Below are 26,193 nucleotides of genomic sequence, written 5' to 3'. Positions count from 1 at the left end.
CTTTTAAAAAACAAATATGGCGGGCGATAACAGAGGTAATTCCAAATCTTTTTCTTTCCTTTTTTTTTAATTCCTTGTATTTTGATGACCTTTATGTTGTCCTTCTGTATTCTTTAAATTAGGCTATTTATTTTCAGGTCTCTTGGCCTGTGAAGAAGTGTGTATTTTGCGTTTCCAGCTACTTAGTAGTGTGTTTTACTGATCTGTAGACTTTATAAGACACTTGAGTTTTTGTGAAAGCTTGTTTTTTCATCATTGTTTTTCCTTTTGTCCTTTCCATTCCACAGGGAAAACAGTCGTGGAAGTATCCTTGATGTTGTAAAATTTTCGAGGGATAAGTTCCAATTAGTTAGTTTTAATTCTACACAAAATCAAAGAGTGTTTTTAAAAACATTGTGGCTCAGTCATCAGGCAATTTCCAACTTTCAAAAATCCTCACTTTTAGAATAAGGCCAAGTGGAAAATCTTCATGGGAAAATGACGTTTATCAAATGCACTAGAATAAGAAAATAACAATTTTATTTCCTGGAGACAACTTGAAAATGACCTGTTCCAAGTATGCTGATCCCCTTTCCCTTGTGCAATTGTTCAGTTGTGAGTTTAATTTCCGTGGTGGAGGATTTGTCATCAAAGGCTTTCCTGGGGGTGGGGTATTTGCCATATTTGAAAGGGGGAATCGGTGATGGACATGCTTTAAATAGTTCAGGGTATGAAATAACTAGTGATAACTGTGCAAAACTATTAACACAGGCATCTTTATTTTGTTATGAACAATGACAGAAGTAGCAAAAACACAAACTAACTGACATTTTGGCCTGTGGTAGTAAATCACCCTTAACTAACTTTCAGCTATCGTCATTACCACTGCAGATATTCCTCTTCCTAAACATATTTTATGCCATTGTTTTCTGTGTTGCTGAACTTTTGCTCTACATTTACAAAGGTGAGAACTCCTCTTGGGTTACGTATGTCCCTGGTCTGAATTTCAAAACCTATCCTTTTGTGTTACTGTTGAGCAGAAAGCCATGTTGCTGTCAGTGTTTTACAATTGTATTTGCATTTTTCTGCCATTTCTGCTGTCCTACGTTTCTGTTTCAAGGCCTTGTTGCTTGTATGAATTTTAACCTGGCCAACAGGGCCTCTAGCACACTGCATATAATCCACCATTTTTCTGCCTGTGTATGTCCATTTTCCCATTATTTTCAGCATTTGTTCTGTACAGTTTACTTTTCTCAACCTACATTCCTTTGGCTTTCACTGTAAATAAAGTCAACTATGCCTTTATTTATTCCTGACAAATTTTCCTATAAGTCAAATGTGTGAGATTTTTGTATCATTACCTTACCTGGGTAATTTTTAAAACCTTTTCTAATGATTTACAACAACCTCTGAACATTTGCTGGCGATCACCTTTAACAATTTTTCTTTTTTTATGATTTCTGAAGGTTGCTGAAAGTCGGGATGCAAACATCGAAGCTTTTAGCTTGTGATTTAAGGCATTATCCAAATAATTATTCCCACATTTAGTACCCACTTGCCTAATTATCTTAAATGAAAATTTAATTCAATTTTTCACATCAATGATTTAACTGAACTAGTAGTCCGGAAATGGGAATATGTGTGTCACTCATGAGAAATTATTTGTCCTAAATGTGTGTTAATCAATGTTTTGGACCTACGGGCATTTTACTTTTAATTTTATGCATAATGCTTCTAAGTTGGCAGGTTTTCATATTAGAAGCTTTTACTCACTGGTTTAATTTTTATAATAGGTACACTCTTGCCATACCCTGACATGGGTGCAACCCTAGGCATTGAGATCTTCATTATATTCCTGCTGGCTTTCTTTGAAGGTGTTAGAATCTTTCTTGGTATGTATACTGCACATCTGGTTCCAGTTGTTTAAAAGGTGAATAACGTTATCCACTGTATAAGTCACTATCCAGTAGATAACTCAGTTGATTTCTTTAATACTTATGTCTGCTGGATGGTGATTTATCCGGTGGATACCATTAGCCAATGTTTGAACAACTGGGGCCTGAATGTGTGGTTCCAGAAAATATCCATACCCCCCCCCACGGATGGTTCTTCCGATTAGACCCCCCACCCTCTCGGAATTTCCGTTCCAGAGGGGTCATGTATAACCCCCCCACCCCCCAGGAATTTCCTATTTTCCTTTTCATGGTCTTAATTTGCCATATTTAGAGATAATCGACTGTGTACCGCTTAAAATTAACTGTTCTCATCTTAAGACACATTTTTTTTATAATCTTTGACCTATTTGTAATCTTTTACAAGACAATATGTATTTCTTACGTAGGTAAAGCACGCTTGATAGACTATGAGCGGTCTCTCTTTTTTAATTAGTCCTTCCAGCGAAACGCGCGAGGCAGAACAGAGATTAATAAGTTTATGTCATCTCAAGAAAACATTTAAAACATAACTTTAAATTTGAATTATTCATTGAAATAAAACTATGTGAACATTTTCAAATTTCAAAACGAATCTAGCTACAGACAAAGTTAGACAAAGTTGATGTCTGGTACTGTAATTAAGTTTCACTATGTACACGTCTTGTCTAAGACAGTTTCATCTCAAATGCAACATTTACAGCATAACTTCAAAGTTAACTATTGATTTAACATTAAACTATGTGAAGAAATTCGAATTTCAAAAAGGATCTACTAGGAAACTAACTTACAACAAAGTTCGGCCTCGGGTCCTAAAGTCACCACAAAGTCGATCTCTCGATGTTTGTAATTAAGTTTAACTTTGAATGAATTACACTTGCAGTTAAACAAATCTCAGGAATTACAAAAAAACCTATTTGGGTTATAAAAGAACAAAATATGCAAACATTCATTTTGCGTCCCATATTAAAGGGGCTATGTCACCCCACACGCATGCGCGAGCCAATGAAAACAAACTTGAAAAAGACGGCCCAACTTTTTCAAGTTCTGTCGGAGATTTTGGAAGGCTGTTTTTATCTGTCTAAATCTCAGCCATCGTTCGATAGATAGCGAAGTTTTGTATTAAGAATCGTTCTATGGTGATTACAGAATAATTTTTTGGAGTTATTTTGAAATTGTTTGCCTGTGGAATGTTTTTACGTGGATTTACTATGACCTCTTATCAGCGGCCGTTGTAATGGCAGAGTTAATGACGGCTACTCCACAATGAGCGATGGAATCTTTGATGGAATCTTCCCTATAGTTCACAGAACCTTTCTATTGAGTTATTTTAGAGGCTGCTGGCTCTTGGATTTTTCTTGTGCTCAAAGTATGTGGACATATAATGAAGCGGCTATCGAGTTGGCGGCGGCCGTTTTTTGTAAACGATTACAAGAGCATCAGGCCATGAGTTTCGTGACGAAACTAAACTCCTGGCGAAGGAAACATTATAAAATTCGGCTAGATTCCTTCTTGTATTTATCTGGATTCACAGCAAAGATAAACACGACCGTTTGCTCGTCCAGATTGTTCTCAACGGACTTAGAGAGGCATGTTAGTACGAGTTAGATCCTGTAAATGTCATGTTTTTGAACTGTTTGTGTTCGAGCATATTTTTGGAAAATAGCAGAGTTTACTTTCCCTTTTTATCAACGGACTGCTTATAGTGGAGTAGTATACCAATGATGCTTGGTTCTGTTTTTCTCGACGTCGCAGTGATTCGGCACGATCGAACAATTTTGCGCGATAATGTATGTTTCCCTACGATCAAAACAAAGACTCGATGTCTCTTGTTCTATCAGCATCTAAATTATAAAATCACTAGCGACAGACAAGTCTAATTGTTAATGATTTGAAACAGTCTTGGTCTTTATCTTCGGTCTAGCGTCTTTTGTAGTTCGTTTGTAAAATACAACTTCGATCAGCCTGTTCGATTAATTTTGTTGAATAAGACAATATGTTGTTGTTGAATTTTTGTTTGCGCTCTATTTTATAAATGGCATGCCTTTTTACTTCAAAACTACAAGTAAAATTGTCGTCACAATTTTATTCTTGATCTAGCATAACCAGAGAAAAAACGTTCCGTGAATTCTATCGAAATATCCCTTATCTAAACCCATTTCGCTTGTTAACCCCTCTAAATTCGGAGCCTTGGACGTGACAGAGAAGATGGAGAAAGTCACGCGTTAAAAACAATAGAATTTTGACAGTTGAAAGTAATTTGCATAACCTCAGAGCGCACATGGAGAAAGTCACGCGTTAAAAACAATAGAATTTTGACAGTTGAAAGTAATTTGCATAATCTCAGAGCGCATGCTCTCCAGCTGACATAGCCCCTTTAATGCATCGATTCATGTTCAGAAATGAACATCAGTGAAACATGATCTATTTCGTTGCCTAGCACGTGATCGAAAGTCTTCTCCACAAAGAAGGAACAGATCGTTATTATTTTCGGGCAAAAGTTGATTTGGCGAAAGGTCTGTTGGACAAACAGCTTGCCTTCAACGGTACTCTATTAGAAGTCAATAATAAAATACAGCAAAGGTCTCATTTGGGTCGTCACGCAACGCTTTGTCGCGACGAGCTCACTGAATGTCAACAGAAATTTGCATAAAGTTGTTTACACAAAGCCCGAGAAATATATCGCCGAGTTAGACGACGTTTGTTCTCGATTAGCGTAAGTTTTTGTTAGACTATCTGCAGTCGAGTCCACAATCTAGATACATGTTCGACATAAGGAAATTATTATTAATCGATGCGCTAGAATTTATTCCCGGAGAAGTAACCTGTTGAGAATTACGATCGATTTGCCCGAAGGACGATATTTATTTAAAGACTTCGTCAAAGTCAAACGTTGGACGGACCGACCGTTAGCTGTTTAGAATCAACCGTTAGGTCGTAAGAGCAATCCGTTAGAGCGTTAGAACAAATCGTTAGAGTGTGTGGACAAAATCGTTAGAGTGGAGATGATAGCGAACTCCCAGCAAGAGACGATCGACGTTTGAGACAAACATCTTGAAGTTTTTTTTCTCGAAAGGGCATCTACTTCTAATTTTTGTTGTGCTACAAATCAAAATAATCCACATATACTTAAGTATGTCTCGTATGATCAATCGCGTCTTTTACAACCCTGTGGAAAATTATTCTCGTGGGCACCCCCTGTACCCCTCGGAAAATTCTACCCTTTAGCCCCCCCACCCCCTAGGAATTTCCATTAACCATCCGTGGGGGGGTATGGATATTTTCTGGAACCACACAATATTAATAATGTGGAAGGGGACTAAACATGAAAGAAACGTTATTACCAGGTCCCCACTTTTCAAATGTTGGGTATTGCTATCCACCAGGTAAATCACTATCCAATGGATAAGTATTTAAAGAAACCAATATTATTGTGTTATCCACTTGATGGAGATTTTTTGACTGGATAGCATTATCTGCCTTTTTTGAACAATGGGACCAAGGTTCCCTATCTGATGCAAAATTTAATTATGGTAATTGCATTTCATAGTAAATAAAATTTTTCATATCTACCAAAATGCAGCATCATCACCATTTAGCTAAACTGCATCCGCAGAATTTAACCTAAACAGCTTCCAAGACAAACCTGTGATCATGTCAGCAAGCTTTCCTCATTTCCATGCAAGCATCAAATCAGTTCATTGACCAGACTGAATGTTAGTACCCTTTATTTTAACAAGTCATTAGGGTGAATTGGCTCAAGACTTCAGTTATTAGAATAATGGTATTGCATCCGGACCTTTTTCATTCATTTTATCTTAGGGTATAAGGGAAACCTAGCAGAGCGAACTTTATCACTAGCTCTGTCATTGGTGCTTGGTATTCCTGTGCTATTCATTCACTTGTTCATCCTACTGTGGCAGACATATGTGTAAGTAGTACTTAGCAGGTTTTCAGGGGCAGATCTGTTGAGGGGGTGGGGGGGGGGGACACTTCCATTGTATTGTTTGACTTATTTTTTGGCCAAGATACCTGTGGGGGTTGATCATGAAAAAATATATAATTTCTATCAGTGGACCCCCTTTTTTTTCTTGGTCCACATGAGTGTGCCCCCCCCCCCCCCCCCACCACCACCACCACCACCACTCACAGTAGGTCAAGATCTGTCACTGTTTTTTGTTTTTGTTTAGTTTTCTACTTTGTTTGTTTGTTTATTTTTCAATGCCTTATAAGCTCAGTTTGAGCTCAACTCACGGATTCCTTTTGGTTCTTATTCATGGAATGTACATAGAAAAACTAAAGTGTTTTGGAGCTGTGTAACTTTGGTAGAGTAAGTCAGAGAAGTGAATTATGCAAGGTTTCTCAGAGTTTCTGACCAATCACAGCTTTTGTTGAAGTGTTAAATTCAATAAAAATCAAAACTGATGACCATTATAATTAAAAAAGTATGGGTTTCCATCAAATTTAATGCATCAAAACAACGGCTATCATTTCATTTTATTCCAGTTGCCTATATCACCTTATTTGTTTGCTTTCTTCTGTGATTTAGATTGAGAATAGAAGCAGTTCTTGTAAGTATAGCCTTAGTGCTCCTTGGACTGGAAATGATCTTCAGCATTGCGGCTGTTTTAACTTTTAAGAGGTAAAATATCAAACCAACTTCTTGAGTTGTCGTTGTTATTGTTGTTTGTTCCCTTCAAAGATCCTGCAATCTCATCACTCGCGAGACTCGCCATATTTTCTGCTGGTTGTCACCCCCCTAGTGCTGGTGTTGCGAAGATATAGGATGCTGTTACATTTCTTCTTCCCTCTTTTTTCTTTCAGACATCAAACTATGCTGCGGTGATCATTAATGGTTAACTTCACAAACCGGCCATCCAGGATGTTCTTAATAAGTCCTCGAGCTTTTAAGCCGTCAAACACAATAAGAAATTTCATAAAATGCCTGCTTATGAATTTGGCTTTAATTATTGAAACATTTGTTGAGCCAAAATAGCGCTTGAAACGTAAGATTCAAAATCTCTCGAAACATCCCTATAGCAACAGAGAAGGATGGTGGCGGCTGTGTATTTTATGGGCTATTATGGTCAAGACAAATAAGATAATGAAGTTTTAAAAGTAGAATTTTTACGATAATAATTCACTAACAAAGTCAAAGATAGGATTCAAAATCAGTATTAGTTATATTTAAATCCCCTTTTGAGGGAATATAACTACCTTTTCAAAGTTTGAGGTTCAATTTTTTTGCATGCCAGCCAGGTCGTTACTCTTAAATCGAGCGAAGTTAAAAAAAAAATTACTTAGTTTTCAACACAGATGTAATGGGATACACTTTAGTAATGAAACATCAGGGGCACCCAACCACTGTTTTCTGTAAATATCTGTTCAGAGAAGGAAAAATTGCCGAAAATTTTCTATGGCTTGAGGAAGGCTAAAAATTTCTAGATGGCCATTCCATTCATGTAAAATTTTCAAAGCTTCCCTTATATTAAATTCCGACGATTTTCGAAAGTTTAATTTTTTCTCATTTCACTTCCCGCGTTATGCTATTTTTTTGTAAGAAAAGAAAATCTAAATTTTTCGGATTCGGAAATGCGATGGAGAGAGGAATCAGAAAAATCCTCACTTTCGTAAAACTTTAAATAGTATCTAAAATTTTCGGGAATTAAAATAACACTGAAGCACTTGTAGTTTCGAAAAGACTCAAGTTACCATAGGAAGTCCGAACAGATACAAATTTTCTAGCGCAACTTAAAATGCATTTCTGGAGATCGAAGAGTACTCTGTTGGATAGCATAAAAAGTGTTTTCAATGCATTTAGGAGAAAACCGTCCTTGGGTGCCCCTAACATGATGTTTCCATGTATTACTTCCAAGTCAAATGAAATTCTTTAAATACGCTCAAAAAGACGATTCTCTTTTATTCTCATCCTGGAATAAGCTCGATCGAATGCTTTCTGGAATAAATAAGCAAAAAGGAAGAATTCCCGTCATAGAGAGTCACAGTATAAAAGTTTGAAGAAGCGCGCGCGTTCCAATTGGCATAATCTTCATTACTATTGTGACGCAAATGTGTGATTTTAGTGAACAGTTTTCCTGAATTTCCGCTGTTGTTGCCACTGGTTATAAGTTAAAGAACTTTGAGTCTCGAAACTTAACAAAAGTTGGCCAGAGACGAAGTTAGCCCCACAAAACTTGTTGGCAAAATGTCAAGTTTTCTACCGTCAATCAATGACGTTAGAAAGAGCTCTCTTGTTGCTGCGCAAAGAATCTACTCAACGAAGAATTACTTAGAATCAACAGCAACCAATGGACGTTTAGGGAAAAAGAGACGCGGGGAGAAGAAGAGCAAGAAACTGACATCTTCCTCGACAGAAAATCTTCACAAAAAAGCGGAAAGAACAAAAGAATACTCTCGAGAACTGAAAACAAGACAAGAAAAGGCCAAAGTGGCGCGAGAAGAAAGCTTAGTTCGGCTAAAAAATCAGCAAGAACTACGAGAGAAGGGGTTGCGTGAAAAGAAGAGATTAAATGAACTGTTTTCGGTTTACGCAGCTCAACATGGTCCTTCTTACAGAGACGGTGCAAAAGTTGTCAAACCAAAATTCCCGGTTTTGTTAAAAAGTATCAAGAGTAGTGCTATTTCTCGTGAGAAGATCCCATATAGCCCTCTACCAGATTTATCATCTGTGAATAGGTTAGAATCTCAAGAATGATTCCCTTTGTTAGGAAAGTTAACGTGTGAGCTTTGCGTAGAGAAGTAAAGTCAAGTGATTTTGACTGAAGAGGGGTGAATTGTTAGTGACAAACGCGTCATTACTTAATTCTTCCGCTGTAAATTTAATATTCATTGTTATCTTGTAGCTTATTTGTATCAAACGTTCGTTATGGTTGTTAAGTAGAGAGGCGAAGATGTATTCTCAGAAATAAAAGGTATCTTGTGGAAGAGAGTTCGCCTTAAAGACATGATAAAGATAAATTATGTCGTGTCATAAGACCTTAAAAACTTTGTGTGATCAAGTGTTTTAAAGGCAAAGTCACGACAGTTTTCGAAGTTGTGGTGACTTACCAACAAAGTCGCAGGAGCTGCCCAAGCCGAAATATGGGGGGGGGGGGGGGGGGGGGGGTGAGAAATTCGAATACATAGCGCAGTAGGAAAGCCCAGGGCGGTATACGCCCCTGTGTATCTGAAAAATTGAAAGAAGGATAAAAGGGGTAAAACAAAACGGATAAAATGGAATAAAATAGCAAAAAATAAAACGACTAAGCCCTGCATGTTTCTTGAGTTTTTAAAAAGATCCACCCTTAGTCCCCAGGTACGCTCTTTTTCGGAAGGTCCACCTTTAGTCCCCAGTTGCGCTCCCCCTTGAAGGGTCCACCCTTGGTCCCCAGGTGTATCCCCCTTGAAGAGCCCACCCTAGTTCCCACGTGCACTCCCCCTGGAAGGGTCCACCCTTAGTCCTCAGGTGTATTCCCCTTGGAGGGTCCACCGTTAGTCCCGAGGTACGTTCCTCCTCGGCAGGTCCACCCTTAGTCCTTAGGTGTGTCCCCCCTGGAGGGTCCACCCTTAGTCCCCAGGTGCGCTCCCCCTTAATTGTTTTAGATCTTTAAGTTATTGGGGGCTTTCATAAGAGGGGGGCTAGCCTAGAACATAATAATAATATTTCTCTTGGCACTACAGCCTTCTTTAGAAAAACCTTTTGGGCCAGTTAATGGAGATCAGTCAGTGTTCAACAAAGTTGTATTCTATGCCATTTTCAATTTGCCAAACGTTTTTTATAAACAACATTTATCGTGAACAGTTTTATAAAAGCATATAGTGTAGAGAAGAAAAGCATTTATCTCGTTAAAATAACCCACTACAAAAGAGATCTGGAGGTCCAAAGATTTCCTAAACTGCGGTCTAAGTTGGACTTCGTTTTAACAACCAACCCTTTGAGTTTTACTGCCACCTATTTACAGTGGAACTAAAATCTTTACAATAACTGCAGGAGAAGTAGAATCTCATACAAATTTTCATTTAGAACCCCATGAGTACCAGATTTTTTGTAAACACAAGAAAGAATAACGGGACAGACAGGGAAATAGTCAGTCTAGATGTAGCCCTTGAGATACGTGAAATTCACATACAAATGCTTGAATTAATTGGAAGATGAATCTGAAGAGGTCCCCAGAATTTATTCAGTGTTATCAAGAGAAAATTCAATAGCCACCATTACAACATTCTGCTTTGTTTGCTTTGAGGCAGTTGTGCATGTACTTGATGACGTTTCAAATAATCAATACCGGTATATTAAAATGTGCAGACATCTCAGGAATTAGACTTCTATATTTAATTACAACATAAGCAAAATTCACATATCCTATGTACATGATACCACCATAAAATGTCATGCCGGCACAAGTCACCCCGGTGTGAGTTCACCCCGGTTGTTGCACTGGGGCGAGAATTTCACTCCGGTAGGAAATGTCGCAACAGTATCATGTAAACGCAAAACGACTAGATATTTCGGTGGGAAATCAGTCTGCTGGTCGACTGGAAGAGGTAGCGCATGCGTAATGGTTGCGATTTTGAATCACACGTATATTTTATTGACATGAAATATACCTTCAAATAACGAGATATGAAATGACCCAGTCATCATGTAAACCGGATACAAAATCAAAAAGTCATCCGGGAATGAAACTCGCGCCAGTGCGTATTTCCTCATGTAAACACCCCCCTAAGATTTCCTATCTGTCCCATTAATCTCTCTTGGTAAACAATGATTTTCGTCACCAAGCACAGACATCTCTCCTGCAAAACCTTCCTTGAGATGAGGAGAAAGGAGAGACGGGTTGGGCAGGATTTTTCCAGTAAGGATTCCATCTTCTTCGGCTGTGGGAGCAAGCCCCCCACCTCCCATCAGCTCTTGAAGATTTGATTGTTTGCAAACCCTGTCAAAACACATAAAGCCCGACTCTCTTTTTTCTCCCACACGGCCAGGCTGTTTTATTCACTATGTACAATTTATCTTTGTGTACAAGAAGGGATCACAAGCAGTGAATGGCCTTGTTTGGTTGTAGATAATATTATTTTAAAAACAATCCACAAGCTGCATTAACTAGACAGTTTGATTTTTACCAGGGCTTGCAACATGTTACATCATTTTAGGTGCTGGCCTATAAGAGAGCATACTTTTTAAAAGAGACTTAATAGTTCACTTTAAAAGTAGCTTTTATGTTAACACCAATTTAAAAATGACAAAATATCTTCAGGGATTTCATGCTGTTTCATGTTCTCAACAGAAAAGTACTTTCGCACTGCAACACGGCAGAGGACCTTTAACCTTGTTGGTGAGTTTTTCATTTTATAGACCAAAAGATTAGAGACATCTTGGCTTATATCTTGTGCATTTACATGGCAACAGTGTGTCACCAGTAACAGGTGACCACTAGATGAAATGGTACAGCTTGTGTAATTTTCCGTCCCAGTTTTGTGACAGATTTGTAAAACGTTCTCTGCTTCAAATGGTGCTTCACATTTAGAAAAATTAAGCGTATGTCTCGAAAAAACTGAAAATTGCCTTTGATCTTTGCCAAAACCACTCTGAGGGATCATGAAGTAATTGTCATGAGGAGATAACAAGAGCTCATATGCAGCCAAAGATGACTTGCTGGAAGGGCCAATGTTAATTTTATGTAGAAGGTGACCCAAAGTGTCCCATATTAACACTGCCTTGAAGTCTTCAAAATCAATACCCAATTGATGGCCATCAGTGTTATGCATTTGAATTTGCTGACCACTGCAGAGAGCCAGGAAGAACTCTCCTCCAGTGGAATATTTTGCGTCGGCAACAAAGTGAAAGCCTTTCAGCTGCACCTTGGCTGTAACAGTGAAAGAACTCATGTCAACAAACACTAAACCAATATAAAACACATGAGACCCTCGTCCAATCACAGCCATGTTCTTCAGATCTGGATTGAAATCCAACAATCTCCAGCAAAAGGGAACATTATTTAGCTCTACGGCACTGCTGCTAATGTGATTGGTACAGTCAACTTGCCATTCAAAAGGTCCACAATTGGAGTTTATATGGCTGCTAGCTTCTTTAACTGTCATTTCATACAATATGAAATCACCATCATTAAAAATAACACCCAACCAATAGCGTCCAGCACAAAGAGCTGATACCTTCAGGAAGCGAACACTTGTACCGCACTGAAAATTCCCTCTGTTCTGAGGATTACACCCATCTAATGTCACCTCCATCGTTTTCTGCAGCACTTTTGAGTTTTGGAACTTGTGATCGCAGGGACAAGAAAATACATAGAGACCACTTCGAAAGTCTTCTAAACGAGCGAAGACGTTCAAAAGTGGATAACCTCTGGTTTGTGTTAAATCGCAAACAATTTCGAGAACAGGACAAGGGAACACCAAGATGTAACCAAGTTCTGTTTCTGTTTCTCCAGTATCCATGTTCAAAAGTTTCAAGTTGATTTGAGCCTTTTTTGAGGCCCCCCGATTAAAGTCATTTTCCATAAAGACTGAAGTGTGGGCTATGGCCACAACATTGACATTTTCACGTGTTAACCAAGCGACTTTGTCGTTAGTTTTGAAGTAAAATGGAACTTGTGCTTTCGCAACCAACTCGAGACCGGCCGGGCCCGCCATGTTACGTTGTAAACACAGAAACCCGATACTCTACGCCAGGTCTACGCTGACCGTTCTCTTTCACTAGCCTGAGTCAGATGTGAACAGAGCGAAGGTCAGATGCAAATGAGCCTTTTTTGATTTTTGCCCCCCCATGATGACATTCGGACCGTGTCCAACACCGCCTGAGCCTGAGTATCACCCTGGTTTTGTAGTTTGAATCTAACAATAAAGCATTGTTGGACACCCCCTCTCCCTCAGGGAGCGATGAGAAAAGGATTGAGGGCTGATATGGCGAATGGAAGGTGTCGTTTATATGGCATTTTGTTATTGTGTTTTACTACTCAAGCATCAAAAGGATCCCGTGCAAAAGACCTCAATGTACTCTTTATAGTTTCCGACGATCTTAGACCGTCTCTTGGTAGTTATGGGAATGAGATCGTACGAACACCTAATCTGGATAAGTTGTCAGAGCGTTCGGTTCGATTCACAACAGCAGCATCTCAGGTAGCGGCTTGCGCTCCGAGTAGAACTTCTTTCCTGACTGGCAGAAGACCTGACACTACTAAGCTCTTCTCCAACAAAAATCCTACTTACTGGAGGGATAGTGTTGGAAATTTCACCTCGCTTCCGCAACACTTCAAGAACGCTGGTTACCTAACTGCTTCTGTAGGCAAGATTTTTAACCCAGGTATAGATCACAAATTAAGATGTCTCGGAGGTGACGTAGATGGAGCTAGGGCTCCAGATTTTATCCGTGTTTACTGAATAACTTGAATGGAATATCAGCAAAGAATATATCTTTGCCTGTGTACTGACGCCTCCTCCCCTCAAGAATAATCTCTCTTTCTATCCCCGATTTTTTAGGGGAAGGGGCGTCTTTTAAATAGGCTAAATATAAATACGTATGTGACCAGGGTCAAATGCAGTTTCTCATATTTTGTATAATGAAAACCTACATTGTAGTTAAATCTAGTTAAGTTAGTGTGTCATGTCGGTAGTAATAGAAATCAGGGTTACATAAGCTGCGGGGCTTTTGCTCGGGCTTAGAACGTCGACAAGATGTTTCGCAGGCACCGGACTACCGCTGAATAAATTAGAGTTTTTGTGACAAAGGTTAGGAAACTGAGAGAATCAAGTTCACTTTGCCCTGTACATAGGCGTACGGGCAATTTTTTGTCAGGGGGGGGGGGGGGGCGGTAAACCATTTGCCCAAAAAAAATTCTCGCAAGTTGCCCAAATTTTTACGAAACAGTAGAAAAGAAACGAGGGCCATACGATGCAATAATGTAGGCCATACTGGCACTGAAGGTGGCTCGATGCTATGACAGTTTTTCAGGGTCAATACCTCCCAATTTTGAGAATAACTACGTCGCCATAGACAAACGTTTGGAACAATTGCTACCATAGTTTTATTAGATAAAGATGAAAATTTATCATGAGCAGGGTTTTAATGACATCGGAATTGTCATAGCAACGAAATAACGCCATTGTTTAATTTACTTGCAGCAATATTTCTCGGCACTGGGAACTGTTCCTACAAAATTGTTCACGGGAGCTTTTTTCTCCAATAGTCGCCTCGATGTTCGTGAAGTTAAAAAGGAATCTATAGGAGTGTTATTGGGATATTTTGGGATGAAGTTTTTATCGTTATAAATATGGTTAAAAAAAATCTTGATGTTTGGCCGTTATTTGTAGAAAACGAAGCTCTTTTGACATGCAATTTCACCTCATGGTAGCTTCAATCTTTTTAAAAACGTGTGTAAAAGATATGATCATCGAGATAGCTCCGGCCGATTGCTAGAGACAAGGATTTCATTAGTATGTATCGAGGGGCTCTTGTTAGCGGTTTTGTAAACATTTCGGTCTACTTTAATAAATTATTGCTTGATAGATTTTTAAACAAATTTAATATTCTTCTCGTAGTTCGAGCTGAGTACTAGTCAGCCGCTTCTTCATTTTCACACCCACTGTTGCTGATACTATCTGTCATACACTGTTCTACGAGCGGAGATGATTCTAGAAAGACTGATGCAGAAGTTTATTCTAATCAATTCACGACTGGAAAGAGCCCATTCCAGTCAGTGCAGTGCAGTACAGTGCTCAACAAAAAAAAAACTATCAATATGTAAATCAACAAATGATACCCTTCCCTATTACCAGAAACTCATCACGTGCTAGGAAACCACTGTGAGTGTCTCGAAAGAAAGTGCTGACTTCAGGATTTTTTCGGATTAAAATAGAAAATATTTGTCTCTTTAGACTAATAAAAAACATGGAAACGTCTTTGAAAACTGGCTTTGCCCAAATTTTCTCTTGCTGCCCAAAAAATCTGAGTTGCCCAAAATTTGGGGGGGCTGCAGCCCCCCTCGCCCCCCCAGCCCGTACGCCTATGGCCCTGTACAATGACTTGATTCACTCAACTTCTTAACTTGAATCTGTAAACTTCAGAGTGATCCGGCGCTCGGCGGCCGTTAGGCGTACTTCAAAAATACCCCAGCTACCGTTAGAAAGTTGGCGGTAGCCACATTATTTGAGATATATTTCCACCAGGATTTCCACTATCATTCGTGATCTAGCCCCGATTCAGACGTCCTTAACCCTTATATTAGGTCTTCGTCACGCGTTCCTAAGAAAAGAGTGAGGAATCGAAGCGACTTTGCATTTTTATACCAACATAAAAGAAACCCTGCGTCGTGAAGGGTAGGGGACGTAGACCTCGGTAGTGTGGTAAAACAAACAAACAAAAACCAACAAAGACAACAACAACAACAAAACACGTGTTCGTCATTGGTGGTGTACGTCTAACCTAGACTTTGTTCACACAATACCGTACAGCTTTTGCGAGACGCTGAGGGTTTGAAACCCTGACCCTGTTTAGGACAAAGAACAAAATGCACGCCGTCTTGTTTTTAAGCCATTTACAGGCAGAATTCACGTTATAGTCATTGCTCTTGTTTGCTTGGATTGCAAACAAATTCCATCCGGACAGAGAGGTAAAAAATCATACCCTTTCCAGCGGCACATCCCCGTATAGGCCATATAAGGGAGTACCCAATGGGAACGGAGCGAAGCTGCGCCGCGCCGATTACTGAAATGTAGAGTCACATATCGGATAGATGTACTGTTCACACTAAACCGGTACAAAAAGCTAACTGCTACAATGTGAATATAGCTTTGGTATTGCTGTAGAATGTCCACACTAGCTTTCAAGCTCAGCCGCCATGCATGAGGTTGTAATGACCTGCTTTCTCAAATAAATGATAAGGATCACAGGTGGCCCAAGTTCGAAATATAATCATCGGCATTGTGGCATAACGATTAAAAATAGAAGGATTTGTATGGAAAAAAAAAACAATTGTTTCTGTAGTCTTGCTGTAGCCTAACCTAGCTTAAGTTGTGTGTTTCTTCTTTCCTGTGTGGTTTACAAGCCGATTTATGCTGGGCCATTTAATGAGTTTTACTGGAAAAGGTTTGCACCTGTGTGAACATTCATAGTCCGATAGGGATCCGCCACGCGTAAACAGTCAAACGATTCCCAGCAATGGAAGTTGGGGTAAACAGGGACGAATGTATTTATTGCATGACAGCTATATGCGTTAACCAATTTCTACCGATTTCTGATTTTTTCAGGAAAATCATCTAACTTCACTTATGATTACCCTTACAGTTGGTCTTTGCGACCTTATCTTCCATCGGCGGAAAAGTTTAAGAACGCGAAGGTGAGTTTGGTTTAGTCAATTCTTACCGAAAAAGCAATGCTTCTTAACAGCTCTCTGATTTAAAGGACACTGTGTGAGGAAAAACAGCATACAAAACTACGTAGACTTGCCACAAGTCTACGCGCCGAAGACGTGAGGGATGCTCGCGAAGCGAGCGACGTAAGTCGCAACTGGAAAAGGGCTTTGAGAAAGTCTAAAGACTACGCTGAATAATGGTTACTTATTGAACTAAGAGTTGCATTTCGTAGGTTTGTAGCTGGGTTAAGTGTGATATTTTGCATCATTCTTGTTGAACTTCTAGTCAAGGGCCGTGTCGAAGTTTAGATATATCAAGTTTGCTTCCAATTTTCATCTGTTCATTTCCCATTTTAAGAAATCCTCGTCAACTTGGGAACTTGAACGTGACGTTTGCCATAACGGTCCCGTTTCATTCGACCCGTTCCCAGACACTTTGTACTGACGCTGGATACCAGAGGTTTTTCCTGGCGTGCGGTGAAATTTGTCGGTGTCGGTCGAAGGGCGACACGACACGGCGTTTTTGGGAGCGCAGCGGTTCACTATGAAAATGGAGTTTAGGGCCTGCCCAGTACCCAGACGTCTCTCTCTCTCTCGATGAAAATTGGTTTTACCCTTCCCATGGTCCGTTGCACGTGGTCACCAGTTACACGCACTCGCGTTTCGCGCTCGTCTCTTTGCGAAACCATGCGAAAAACGAAGCCCGTGAGGAGGAGGCTGGGTTAGGGCTGTGTTCACATCAGGGTCCCTTGTCTTAAAAAGGGAAGCGAAATGGACAATTTTGTCTTAAACAGCGTCAGGGTTTGATGGCCTCGTCGTCAAATCTCTACCCAAACTTCCCTTTCGTGTCCCCTAGGGGGAAGGGGTAAAACTCCGCAGCACTGCGCACTCGTTTGTATGACATTTATCGCAAACGTATGACATGCCTCACTGATGTTTTTCACTAAAGGTATGTCCAGGAGTAGATGGAAAATTGCACACAAACATTGTATGTCCAGTTGATGTGTCACAACAACCAGAGGGAACATTGCCAGACATTCAAAGCACTAAATTTGCAATAAACTTCTTGAAGAATTACTCACTGTCTCAAGATACGGCCGTCAATCAACAACCGTTCTTCCTCGCTGTCGGTTACCACAAACCTCACATTCCCCTGAAATACCCCAAACAATTTCTGGACCTGTACCCGCTGGAAAAGATACATATCGCATCTGATCCGTTACTTCCTGAGGCTATGCCATCAGTAGCTTACCAGCCATGGACTGATATCCGCTGGAGAGATGACATCGCAGATCTGAATCTGAGTTTTCCTTATGGATACATGCCTGATTTATACGCCAGGAAGATCATTCAAAGTTACTTTGCAGCCACAAGTTATCTGGACAGTTTGATAGGAGAGCTTCTGGATACTTTAGATGGGTATGGTTTTGCTAATAACACTATTGTGAGCTTTATCGGAGATCACGGTAAGTTTGAATTTCATAAAGCTCTGTGTAAACGTAGAATCACCTTGAAATCTGTCGTGTGACTCAGCCACACACTTGGCCAATTGGAGCGTTTCTAATAATTGGTTTTTACTAAACTGGTGAAATGGGTACCCTTTGTCAATTGTAACAATTCCCCATTGCATACAATAGACCTTGTTAGCTTGTATGTTTTGTTTTCTCACTTGAGACCACGTTATGGTACCCCAGACAACTGTTTCTTTCAAATGTCGTCATATGCATGCTTATGTCCACGTGCTTATGTATGCATAATTTATGAAAAGACAAATTCCCTGGGCTGAGTTGCTCGAAGGCCGGTTAGCGCTAACCCAGGGTTAAATTTTAACCCGGGTTTCTTTTTCTTTTCATCAAAAGCGTTTTCTCAGAAAATTTTCTGTATTCTATTTAGAGTATTTAATCATCAAATTGTAGAAAAAAGAATTAAACTGAATTTGCATTTTAAGCTTTCATATCTGAATTCAAATTTTGTACTAACCCTGGGTTATGTTAACCCGGCTTTGAACAACCCGGCCCTGGAGAATATCACTTGGTCTGAATTTGGAAAACAAAACACACGAGCTGTAAGGGTCTATTGCCACATTACTATGTTCCAAGCCCTTTAGCCTGAATACCAGTACACCTTGTTTTTACTACCTAACTTAAGTTTTCTACACTGCGCTCGAATGAAACTGTCAGCCAGGCTATAAACCTTGTTTATGGAGGCTGTTTGGAAGAAACAACTCTAGAAGACAGTATTAAGTAATATATCCTGAATTCAATTTCCAAGGTTGGGCCTTAGGTGAGCACTTGGAGTGGGCGAAGTACAGCAATTTCCGAGTGGCTACTAATGTACCCCTGATGGTACATATGCCTGGTTTAACTGACAGAAGAGATACAGATTTAAATGGAATACAGTCTGCGGGCAAGGTGTCCAATGCACTAGTGGAATTGGTGGATTTGTTTCCAACCCTTGCAGATCTGGCAGGGATTGAGATACCGAGTAAGTGTTTCTTCCAGTCCTTGATAATACTGCTAGTATTTCATATACTTTAGCCTGTAGATAGACATTGTTCGTTTTAACAATTCCGCAGTGTGCGAGCAAAACGAGCACGCGAGAGCAAGTGCGCGAACGCGGCCAATAAATCCCCCTCAGAGTTTATTTCCATACCCGCATTCGACGATCCTTAAAGAGAAAATAGAGGGTGTGGGAACAGGCTATGCACACACAACATTACATCAAAGCTTGGCCTTGGTTGTTCAAATGATGGATTGCGCTATCCACCAGAAATTCAGCGGATACGTATTAAGAAACCCATTGCATCATGCATTAGATAAAGACTTATCCAGGGGATTGCATTATCCACCTATGAACAACTGGAGCATGGTTTTTACCACAGCAAGCCTTGCTCAGTTAAAAGAATGCTGGCCTACAGTGCACATGGTCAAGGGTTTGTTCCCTTGGGTCGCACCAATACTCCGGGTCTTAAGATATCTGAGAGTAATAGGTTCTGCCTTTGCCCTGCAAATGGTCGTGTTCAGTGCTCGGTGTCCACATGGAATTTACAGCTCCATCTGTCTTTAGTAAACAGTGCCTTCAATTAGTATACATCGACTCTTACATAAAGTAAATTTGCAAGTAGCGAAAGCACAGCGCTAGGGCAAGAGTTTTGTGTCAATTAAAGATGAAAGCAGATGCAAGTACCCTTCTCAAACTCAAAGGCACAGCGGCTCCTGATCATATTGCTTCATTTGAAAAAATAATATTCTAATGATACATTCCATAGCTTTTTGTCCAGAGAAATCATCCAACATGACCCTGTGTTCAGAGGGACTTAGTTTTGCCCCGCTCTTAATGAACCCCACCATGCCATGGAAGAAAGCTATCTTCAGTCAATACCCAAGGTACTAGTAAATTATATTAAAAAAGCATATTGACATACATTTTTTGTTCATTTACTTCTCTAACCGAGGGTTTTAATTAAGGTTTAAACCACGTATCATAAACGACAGGAGAGTTAAAAATGGTTTATACTATGGAGAGAGAATGAAACTTCAGGGGCGTTGCTAAAACTCAGCCTGTGACCAGGCTCCCAGTTAGGAAAAAGGGGGAAAAAAAACTTGCCGTTTTTTTTCCTTTTGCCGTGTCACCTTGTTTCTTGCCTTTCCCTCTACTACAGAGCCTGGTCCTAGACTAACCAAAACTTATTACTGCTAACACTACCATTTTGTTTCAGTACAAATTAAAATCAATTCCTAATAGAAAAAAAAATAAACAGCCTCTTTTGTTTCTCTGTATCTTATGCTGCAAGTAATATGGAAACCAAGAAATTTCACAACAATTCATTATTATACTTATTTTCCAGAGTTGTGCTAGAAAACTTCCCGAGTTTTCCAAAAAAGGTAGAAAAATGATTTTCAAGGAATTGCCTCTTTATTATTTATTTATTATTTAAAGACCATCAGATAAACCGCAAGAAAACAGTTGTCAACCTATACCATCTGAGATCACGGTCATGGGGTACTCAATGCAGACAGATCAGTACAGATACACAGAGTGGATACAGTATGATCATAACACACAGAAAGGCAACTGGTCACATGTTCATGCCAGAGAACTGTACCTTGATCACAAAGAAGACAGGAATGTAGCAAACTTGCCTGAGTATTCAGAGCTTGTTAAAGAGTTATCAAGTCAGCTTAAAAGAGGGTGGAGAGATGCCTTACCAACGGTCAAAAACTAAACGTCAAAATCTCAGTATTCAAGGACACCTGCAGTTAGTTGCTGCTATTCTTCAGTCATTTTATTAAAGCAAACAACTCTCTCAAGTGCTAGTCTAAAATAACAGTGTCCATTTTGGAAAACATTGATTTTATAACAAAAGGAACTGACCAACATTTTGAATGTTAGCTATTGCAATGTTTGTCCAAGAACTCATTTAACTACACTCTATAGAATGTGATCCTGTGTTGCTCTTTTTACTTCGCTTTTCACAAACATGCGAATTCTGAAGTTCAAAAGCCAACTGACGATTGCATTTTTCGCTGCCGTCAATCATCTTAACGGACCTTTCAGGAAACAAAACTTTACTTTAACGGGTTCAAAAGGTCAAGGTTTGTGATTTGTGATTGGTGGATTTCGATCCGTTTTGTGTGTTTTTGTGTTTCAAGGTTTGTTGCTTGCGATCGTAATTATAATCGACGGCAGCGAAAAACGCAATTGCGAAGGCAGCTTTAGAACTTCAGAGTTCCCATGTTTGTGAAAAGCGCAGTAATATGGAAATTTTAGTTGACAGGTTCAAGTCAAAAGTAGTTTTTTTTAATGTTCTTTAAAGATGACAGCCATGTAGAATTGCACACAGATTATACCACAACATGTAAGCTGTCCTGACAAACTAAGTTCTTAACATAACAAAAGCATGACAGAATTGACCCTCCCTGGTTTGAAATATGACCTTAAAGTTTTTCTTATATCATTATAAATACCAATCTTCTTAGCAAAGGACCAACATTTCACTGCATTTCAAGTTACTATTATTTCACAGCAAAATTTCTTTTCTGAGAACTATTTTCAAAAATGCTACTAAGAAGACACATTTAAGCTAAAAAAGAAACTAAGAAACTTTCACACAATCAACTGAAATAATTTTTCTTTTATTCTTAATTATTTTCAATTATTTTTTCATAATCTAAACAACTTCTCAATTCAATCTGCATTTTATTTATTCTTTAGTTAAGCAAAATTTACACATATATTATTTTTAAGGATGTAGCAGGATGCATGTTCATTAAAATTTTTATCTCTACATAGAAGAAGCGATATGGTGTAATACACTATACTACATCAGTATGTATGCGGCCTGACGGTGCCATAACTACTAAGGACAAGAGAAGAGATAAGCACGAATAGACTTTGATTACAAAAAGGACTGAATGTACATCAATATATACAGCATGTTAATGCCACAAGCAAATGCATGTTTTGTACATAACTTTACAAATTGCTCAGCAAGGTTAGTGCAAGCACTCTGCTGACTCAACCGGACTATATTCAACAGAGCTCAACTATGCACATAAAACATATCAAGGACATAAAAATATGAGAGGAGAAAAGTTTAAGTCAGATTCAAAGGGTTTTGGCTAAAACAAGATTTGTTGTAGAACTGCCCTTGTTGATGACAGGACTTTATGCTAAGGAGGTCACCTTGCCTTAGCTTAGAACATTATTATTATTACAATTATTAGGGCATAATACTTATTTTGCTAGATTGAAAAAATGAAATGACTTTCAAAAACAGGATAACCGAAGAAGATAGTTAACCGTTAACCTTACCTGTACATTGAATTTGAGGGATGCTTGTTAAAATAATAACTTACAAACCATGAAATAAATAATAAAATTGTGAAAAGTCAATAAAAATTCAAAGTTAAAGGTAGACGAATTTCACAATGACGTCTCACATGTTTTTTGAAACAACAGCATGAAACATTATTGGATTTTGGGATTTTTTTGAACAAAATAATTGAACAAATAAATTACAAACAAGGACACATAACTACTTTTGTGTGAGAGAAGTACAATGAGATCAAAGTTTCATACATGTACAAACCCCAAAATCCTCATTGTACCTCCAAAAAAACACTGATCAATGATAATCATTAATTGTCCTCCCTGCCCTCTGAGGAGCATGGAAATTATTATTAAGTTCCACAAACAAGAAGACAGCAAATGAATGGACAGGAAATATTTGTGAAAATAGCTAACGGCGCAGTTTACCCCAAAATTAAATGAGAGTAATTAAATAACAACTCAGTTCAGGGGTAAACAGTTCTTGAACTACTGATTATTGGTCATGATAATATCTAAGAAAAATAGTTTGACCGGTTCTCCTTCAAAGAATTCCCTATCTTTTTTGCAAACAAAAAAGTCCCTTCATACCAGAATTTCTGGCCAACCAGAGTAGACTTACGGCCTGATAAAATCCAAGAATGATCAGCTAACTAACATTCTACCACTGGAGCATTTTTATAAAGCCCTTTTCATTGTAGGTGTCCGCAGAGGTTTAAACATCTAACAGGCTGGTTTAAATAGTGATTACCAGGGTAAGTTTTGTTGGCAGATTCTTGAACTTCATCACAGTTCATTTCCACATCATGGCTTTTCTGTGTTGAAGAGCTGTTGTTTCTCGTGCAGTTATGAACATGACCATTTTGATAAAGCGTGTCCTCTGCTCTGCTTGTCTGTTGACTTGTACCATTTGTAATATAAAAGTCATGGCTTATGGCACTTGAACTATGAATCTCAACATGATCCAAATACTGGACCGTACCTAAAAAATATTTAAAATGTAACTTACTTATAAAATATTATGGTTTGAAAATTAAAGAGTGTTAAGAAATATTAAGAAGGTATGAAAATTGATAAGGGACCAGTTATATAATAATATTGATTTATTGGGGAAGGAGTTAGGCTGATGCAAATTAAGACATGCCATGTTCAAAATAAATACTCCTGGACCACCTTTGATGACTTTGAAGTGACTTTTCTTAAAGGGGCTATGTCACAGCAGTCCAGTTCATTTTGTTAAATTTTTGCCCATTACTCGCCCTCAATCGCTATGGAACTTAAAGTAAGCAAAGAAATTACATGTAAATGACAAAATCAGGGATCTGAGACAAACAGATATGTCTCCTGAGCATTATTTTTGAAGTTGCAAGCAGCAGGGGTCAACTTTGAAAAACTGTTAGGCTGAACAGTTTTCAAAAACCCTAATTTCAATACGTTTCAATCTTCTTCAGTTTTGCCCATCCGTGGCATCTGTTGTTTCTGTTATGTTATTTTAACCTTCCTTTAAAGTTTTAAGCGGTTATTTTTGTTTCTCTTAATTTAACGGGCATTTTGTAATTTCTTAATTTGGCTGAATTTCATGACACAGCTCCTTTAACATACAACATGGAGTAACAACAGTTCAAATGGCTTGCTCAAAATGGTCACAACTTTACTGCGTGGAAAATCAACTGGAAGAGGTACCAGGTCACTGATTACAAATGAAAGTTATTTTGACCTGAGGCAGAGATGTTTAAAAAAATTATTATATTCTGGCAGTTTTATAAAAAGAGCATTAATTTTTAACTGTTAACTGTCATTAAGGTGTTTCCAAAATATAGGAAAATCAAATGACCAGAAATTACAAGTCACTTGTAATGGTCATGTCAGTAATTAAAAAATTCAAATTATGCAATATAATGCTTCCCTTGCTGAGTTTGAGTTAATGAAAAAGGTCTTTGAAAAGTAGGGCTGTAAAAAAGTTTTTAAGTAGAAGCCTGATAATGAGTAATAGGCGGCTTTGGAACTCGCACCAAAGACACAAATTCTTGAGGGCAGAGGCATCTAGGGACATTTTGAAAATTAGAGTCTCGGAATTGGTGTTTCCAGAGGTTTTCAAGAAATACTTTCCACCGCTGACACCATGTTGACTTGTCAGAATACATGCAAGACTGGGAACAATGCCGTCAAAATGTCCCATGCGTTCCAAGCGATCACACGGTTCGAATGTTTGAGAGATCTAAATCTGTCAGAGTATGCCTTCACTGAATGTCACTCAAAACTGGGAAACGGATGGTTTACAATTTTATTTGATGGTGCTTATTTTTTGTTAGCAGTTATGGTAGAAGGAGATGAAAGTAGCCAGCTAAAGAGGGCTAACTAGCCGGCGGTTTTGCCTGGCTACCGCCCCTTATTGACAGCCCTGGAAAAGAGGTCTAAACTTTTAACTTAAGAAATAAACTTGCCATTTCTTGATCTCTTTGCTTGAACTGTATAGTCCCCATCATCAAGTAATCTTTTACATTTCCTTTGGTTGGACACTAAAGGGACAATTAACATTGATTACACTTAGGAAAGCATATCCTTTGATCTTCCTTCTTCCTCTATAGAGGAAGATTATAATGCTTATGCCTGCATGGTTATCACAGCATGGCAATCTTACCTCTTTTTAATAGAATGAGTCCAGCAAAAAGTGGTACTGTCTTAATAAAACTTTATGAAGCTTTAGATTGTATGGAAAATAGCAGTCTCATAATCCTAAAACAGACACCATCCCAAATTACAACTAGAGAAAAGAAAAGAAAATTTTCTTTCCAACCAGAACCAAATCATACCTTGTTAAACCTAGAGAAATTTTGTTGCCTGGTCTTAACCAATAAATGCAGTAAAGTAACAAAATTTTGTTGCAAGTCATATCACAATGATTCCCTGTTGCTTTATTATCTCTATTACCTGACTCGTGGCTTTGACTTCTCAACAACTGTGCACATTGCTCAAATCCAAGGGAGGAAGCAAGGTCACAAGGAGTCTGTCGATACAAGTTGAAAGTGCTGAAAACAAAGAACAAGGACAGGCTCCTCTTGGTGAGAGCTACCTTCAAATGATTCTAGAGCAACAATGTTACAAAAATAAATGACTTTATATATTATATGACAGAAGGACATGGCTTTTTTTGTTACCTAAAAGTAGTTACAAATGCCTGGAGTAGTCTCAAGCATTCTACATTTCCTCCTCTTGCTGCCTTGTGCACTGCAGTTTCTCCAAAACTGTCCTGCACGAAAAAGAACATTTAACAATTATACATTAAGTCATGTACTTTCAGACGTGACGTGATAAAAAAGGGTTTGATCATACAATTTCTAGTACTGCATAAGAAGAAACAAACTGCAGGACCCAGAACTTAAACATTAAAGCCTGTTAAAACAATTCAGCGGTCTGTGTTTCTCCACTCTGTCTTATGATGTATTCTAAGAGCACATTGAGCCAGTAATATCACTGAATGAACTTGGGTGTCCGGAAAACTAAGACCTAAGACCTAAGACCTAAGACCTAAGACCCAGAAAACTAAGACCCGGAAAACTAAGACCCGGAAAACTAAGACCCCTTTTTTTTTTTTTTTTTTCCAGGGGAAATCATCAAATTTCAGCTTTCTTTACCTTTAAGTGGTAAAATGAATGAAATGAATGCACTCACACCTACAAATAACAACTTAGTTGTGTTTTTCAAACGAAACTATTTCCGGTTACCTCAGGGTGGCGTTTTCACTGTGCACTAAAGTTTGCGAAATTGTAGTTGGGGCGCGTGAAAGAAAAAAATAAATAAAAAAAAGCGCGGCGAGAAGAGGCTACGGTATGGCAAACAAAATTATTTGCGGTTGCCGCCGTGTGACATTAAACTGTGCACTAAAATTTGTGAAAAAAAACAAACAAATGAAGCGAAGCAGTGCTTTGTCTACTTTGCAAAACGGTAGTTTCCGAAAAGGTACTTTGCGTTTTTCGTTTTTTTTTCTTCCATATTAGCGTTCGCTGTCCCCTGTTTGCTTGATGAATTTACGTTGTCTTGACTACGCACTGAAAAAAGAGAATATTCCCTAATAAAAAAATGCC

At 38.7% G+C, this 26,193-nt stretch overlaps 4 protein-coding genes across 4 annotated transcripts in view; 3 read left to right on the top strand and 1 right to left on the bottom strand.

The window, feature by feature from the left end:
- The first annotated feature begins 13 nt into the window (after positions 1 to 13).
- On the top strand, positions 14 to 7,611 carry LOC140948331 (transmembrane protein 216-like). The gene is made up of 7 exons (XM_073397560.1): positions 14 to 35; positions 288 to 304; positions 850 to 943; positions 1,773 to 1,871; positions 5,733 to 5,841; positions 6,460 to 6,552; positions 6,735 to 7,611. Exons 1-7 carry the CDS (start codon positions 17 to 19, stop codon positions 6,754 to 6,756), a joined length of 453 nt encoding a protein of 150 aa, XP_073253661.1. The 5' UTR covers positions 14 to 16; the 3' UTR covers positions 6,757 to 7,611.
- Positions 7,612 to 7,789: 178 nt separating this feature from the next.
- LOC140948330 (uncharacterized) lies at positions 7,790 to 8,855 on the top strand. The gene has a single exon (XM_073397558.1). The coding sequence runs from the start codon at positions 8,116 to 8,118 to the stop codon at positions 8,623 to 8,625; it is 510 nt and encodes a 169-aa protein (XP_073253659.1). The 5' UTR covers positions 7,790 to 8,115; the 3' UTR covers positions 8,626 to 8,855.
- Positions 8,856 to 12,824: 3,969 nt separating this feature from the next.
- On the top strand, positions 12,825 to 22,255 carry LOC140947545 (iduronate 2-sulfatase-like). The gene is made up of 6 exons (XM_073396685.1): positions 12,825 to 13,233; positions 16,176 to 16,264; positions 17,229 to 17,745; positions 18,551 to 18,763; positions 19,548 to 19,665; positions 20,219 to 22,255. The coding sequence occupies exons 1-6, from the start codon at positions 12,834 to 12,836 to the stop codon at positions 20,502 to 20,504; spliced, it is 1,623 nt and encodes a 540-aa protein (XP_073252786.1). The 5' UTR covers positions 12,825 to 12,833; the 3' UTR covers positions 20,505 to 22,255.
- A 49-nt stretch (positions 22,256 to 22,304) lies between these two features.
- LOC140947652 (ankyrin repeat domain-containing protein 10-like) overlaps positions 22,305 to 26,193 on the bottom strand; it is a 9,512-nt gene continuing 5,623 nt past the window's right edge. The window contains exons 3-6 of the mRNA XM_073396814.1: positions 25,267 to 25,358; positions 25,040 to 25,137; positions 24,553 to 24,627; positions 22,305 to 23,090 (exon numbers count right to left, since the gene is read on the bottom strand). Of these exons, the coding sequence (XP_073252915.1) occupies positions 22,801 to 23,090; positions 24,553 to 24,627; positions 25,040 to 25,137; positions 25,267 to 25,358 (555 nt within the window). The 3' untranslated portion in view covers positions 22,305 to 22,800. The remainder of the gene's footprint in view (positions 23,091 to 24,552; positions 24,628 to 25,039; positions 25,138 to 25,266; positions 25,359 to 26,193) is intronic.

Source organism: Porites lutea, chromosome 9 (genome assembly GCF_958299795.1).
Source record: "Porites lutea chromosome 9, jaPorLute2.1, whole genome shotgun sequence".
Classification (NCBI taxonomy): Eukaryota; Metazoa; Cnidaria; class Anthozoa; order Scleractinia; family Poritidae; genus Porites; species Porites lutea.
This window is presented reverse-complemented; position numbering and strand designations above follow the sequence as displayed.

Bases quoted from the DNA above. Each gene is read 5' to 3' on its own strand.
- LOC140948330 (XM_073397558.1), top strand. From the start codon at position 8,116: ATGTCAAGTTTTCTACCGTCAATCAATGACGTTAGAAAGAGCTCTCTT.
- LOC140947545 (XM_073396685.1), top strand. From the start codon at position 12,834: ATGGCGAATGGAAGGTGTCGTTTATATGGCATTTTGTTATTGTGTTTT. The intron at 16,265-17,228 runs GTGAGTTTGGTT...TTTTCACTAAAG, and splicing joins AAAAGTTTAAGAACGCGAAG to GTATGTCCAGGAGTAGATGG. The intron at 19,666-20,218 runs GTACTAGTAAAT...TATTATTTAAAG, and splicing joins ATCTTCAGTCAATACCCAAG to ACCATCAGATAAACCGCAAG.
- LOC140948331 (XM_073397560.1), top strand. The intron at 1,872-5,732 runs GTATGTATACTG...ATTTTATCTTAG, and splicing joins AGGTGTTAGAATCTTTCTTG to GGTATAAGGGAAACCTAGCA. The intron at 5,842-6,459 runs GTAAGTAGTACT...TCTGTGATTTAG, and splicing joins CTACTGTGGCAGACATATGT to ATTGAGAATAGAAGCAGTTC.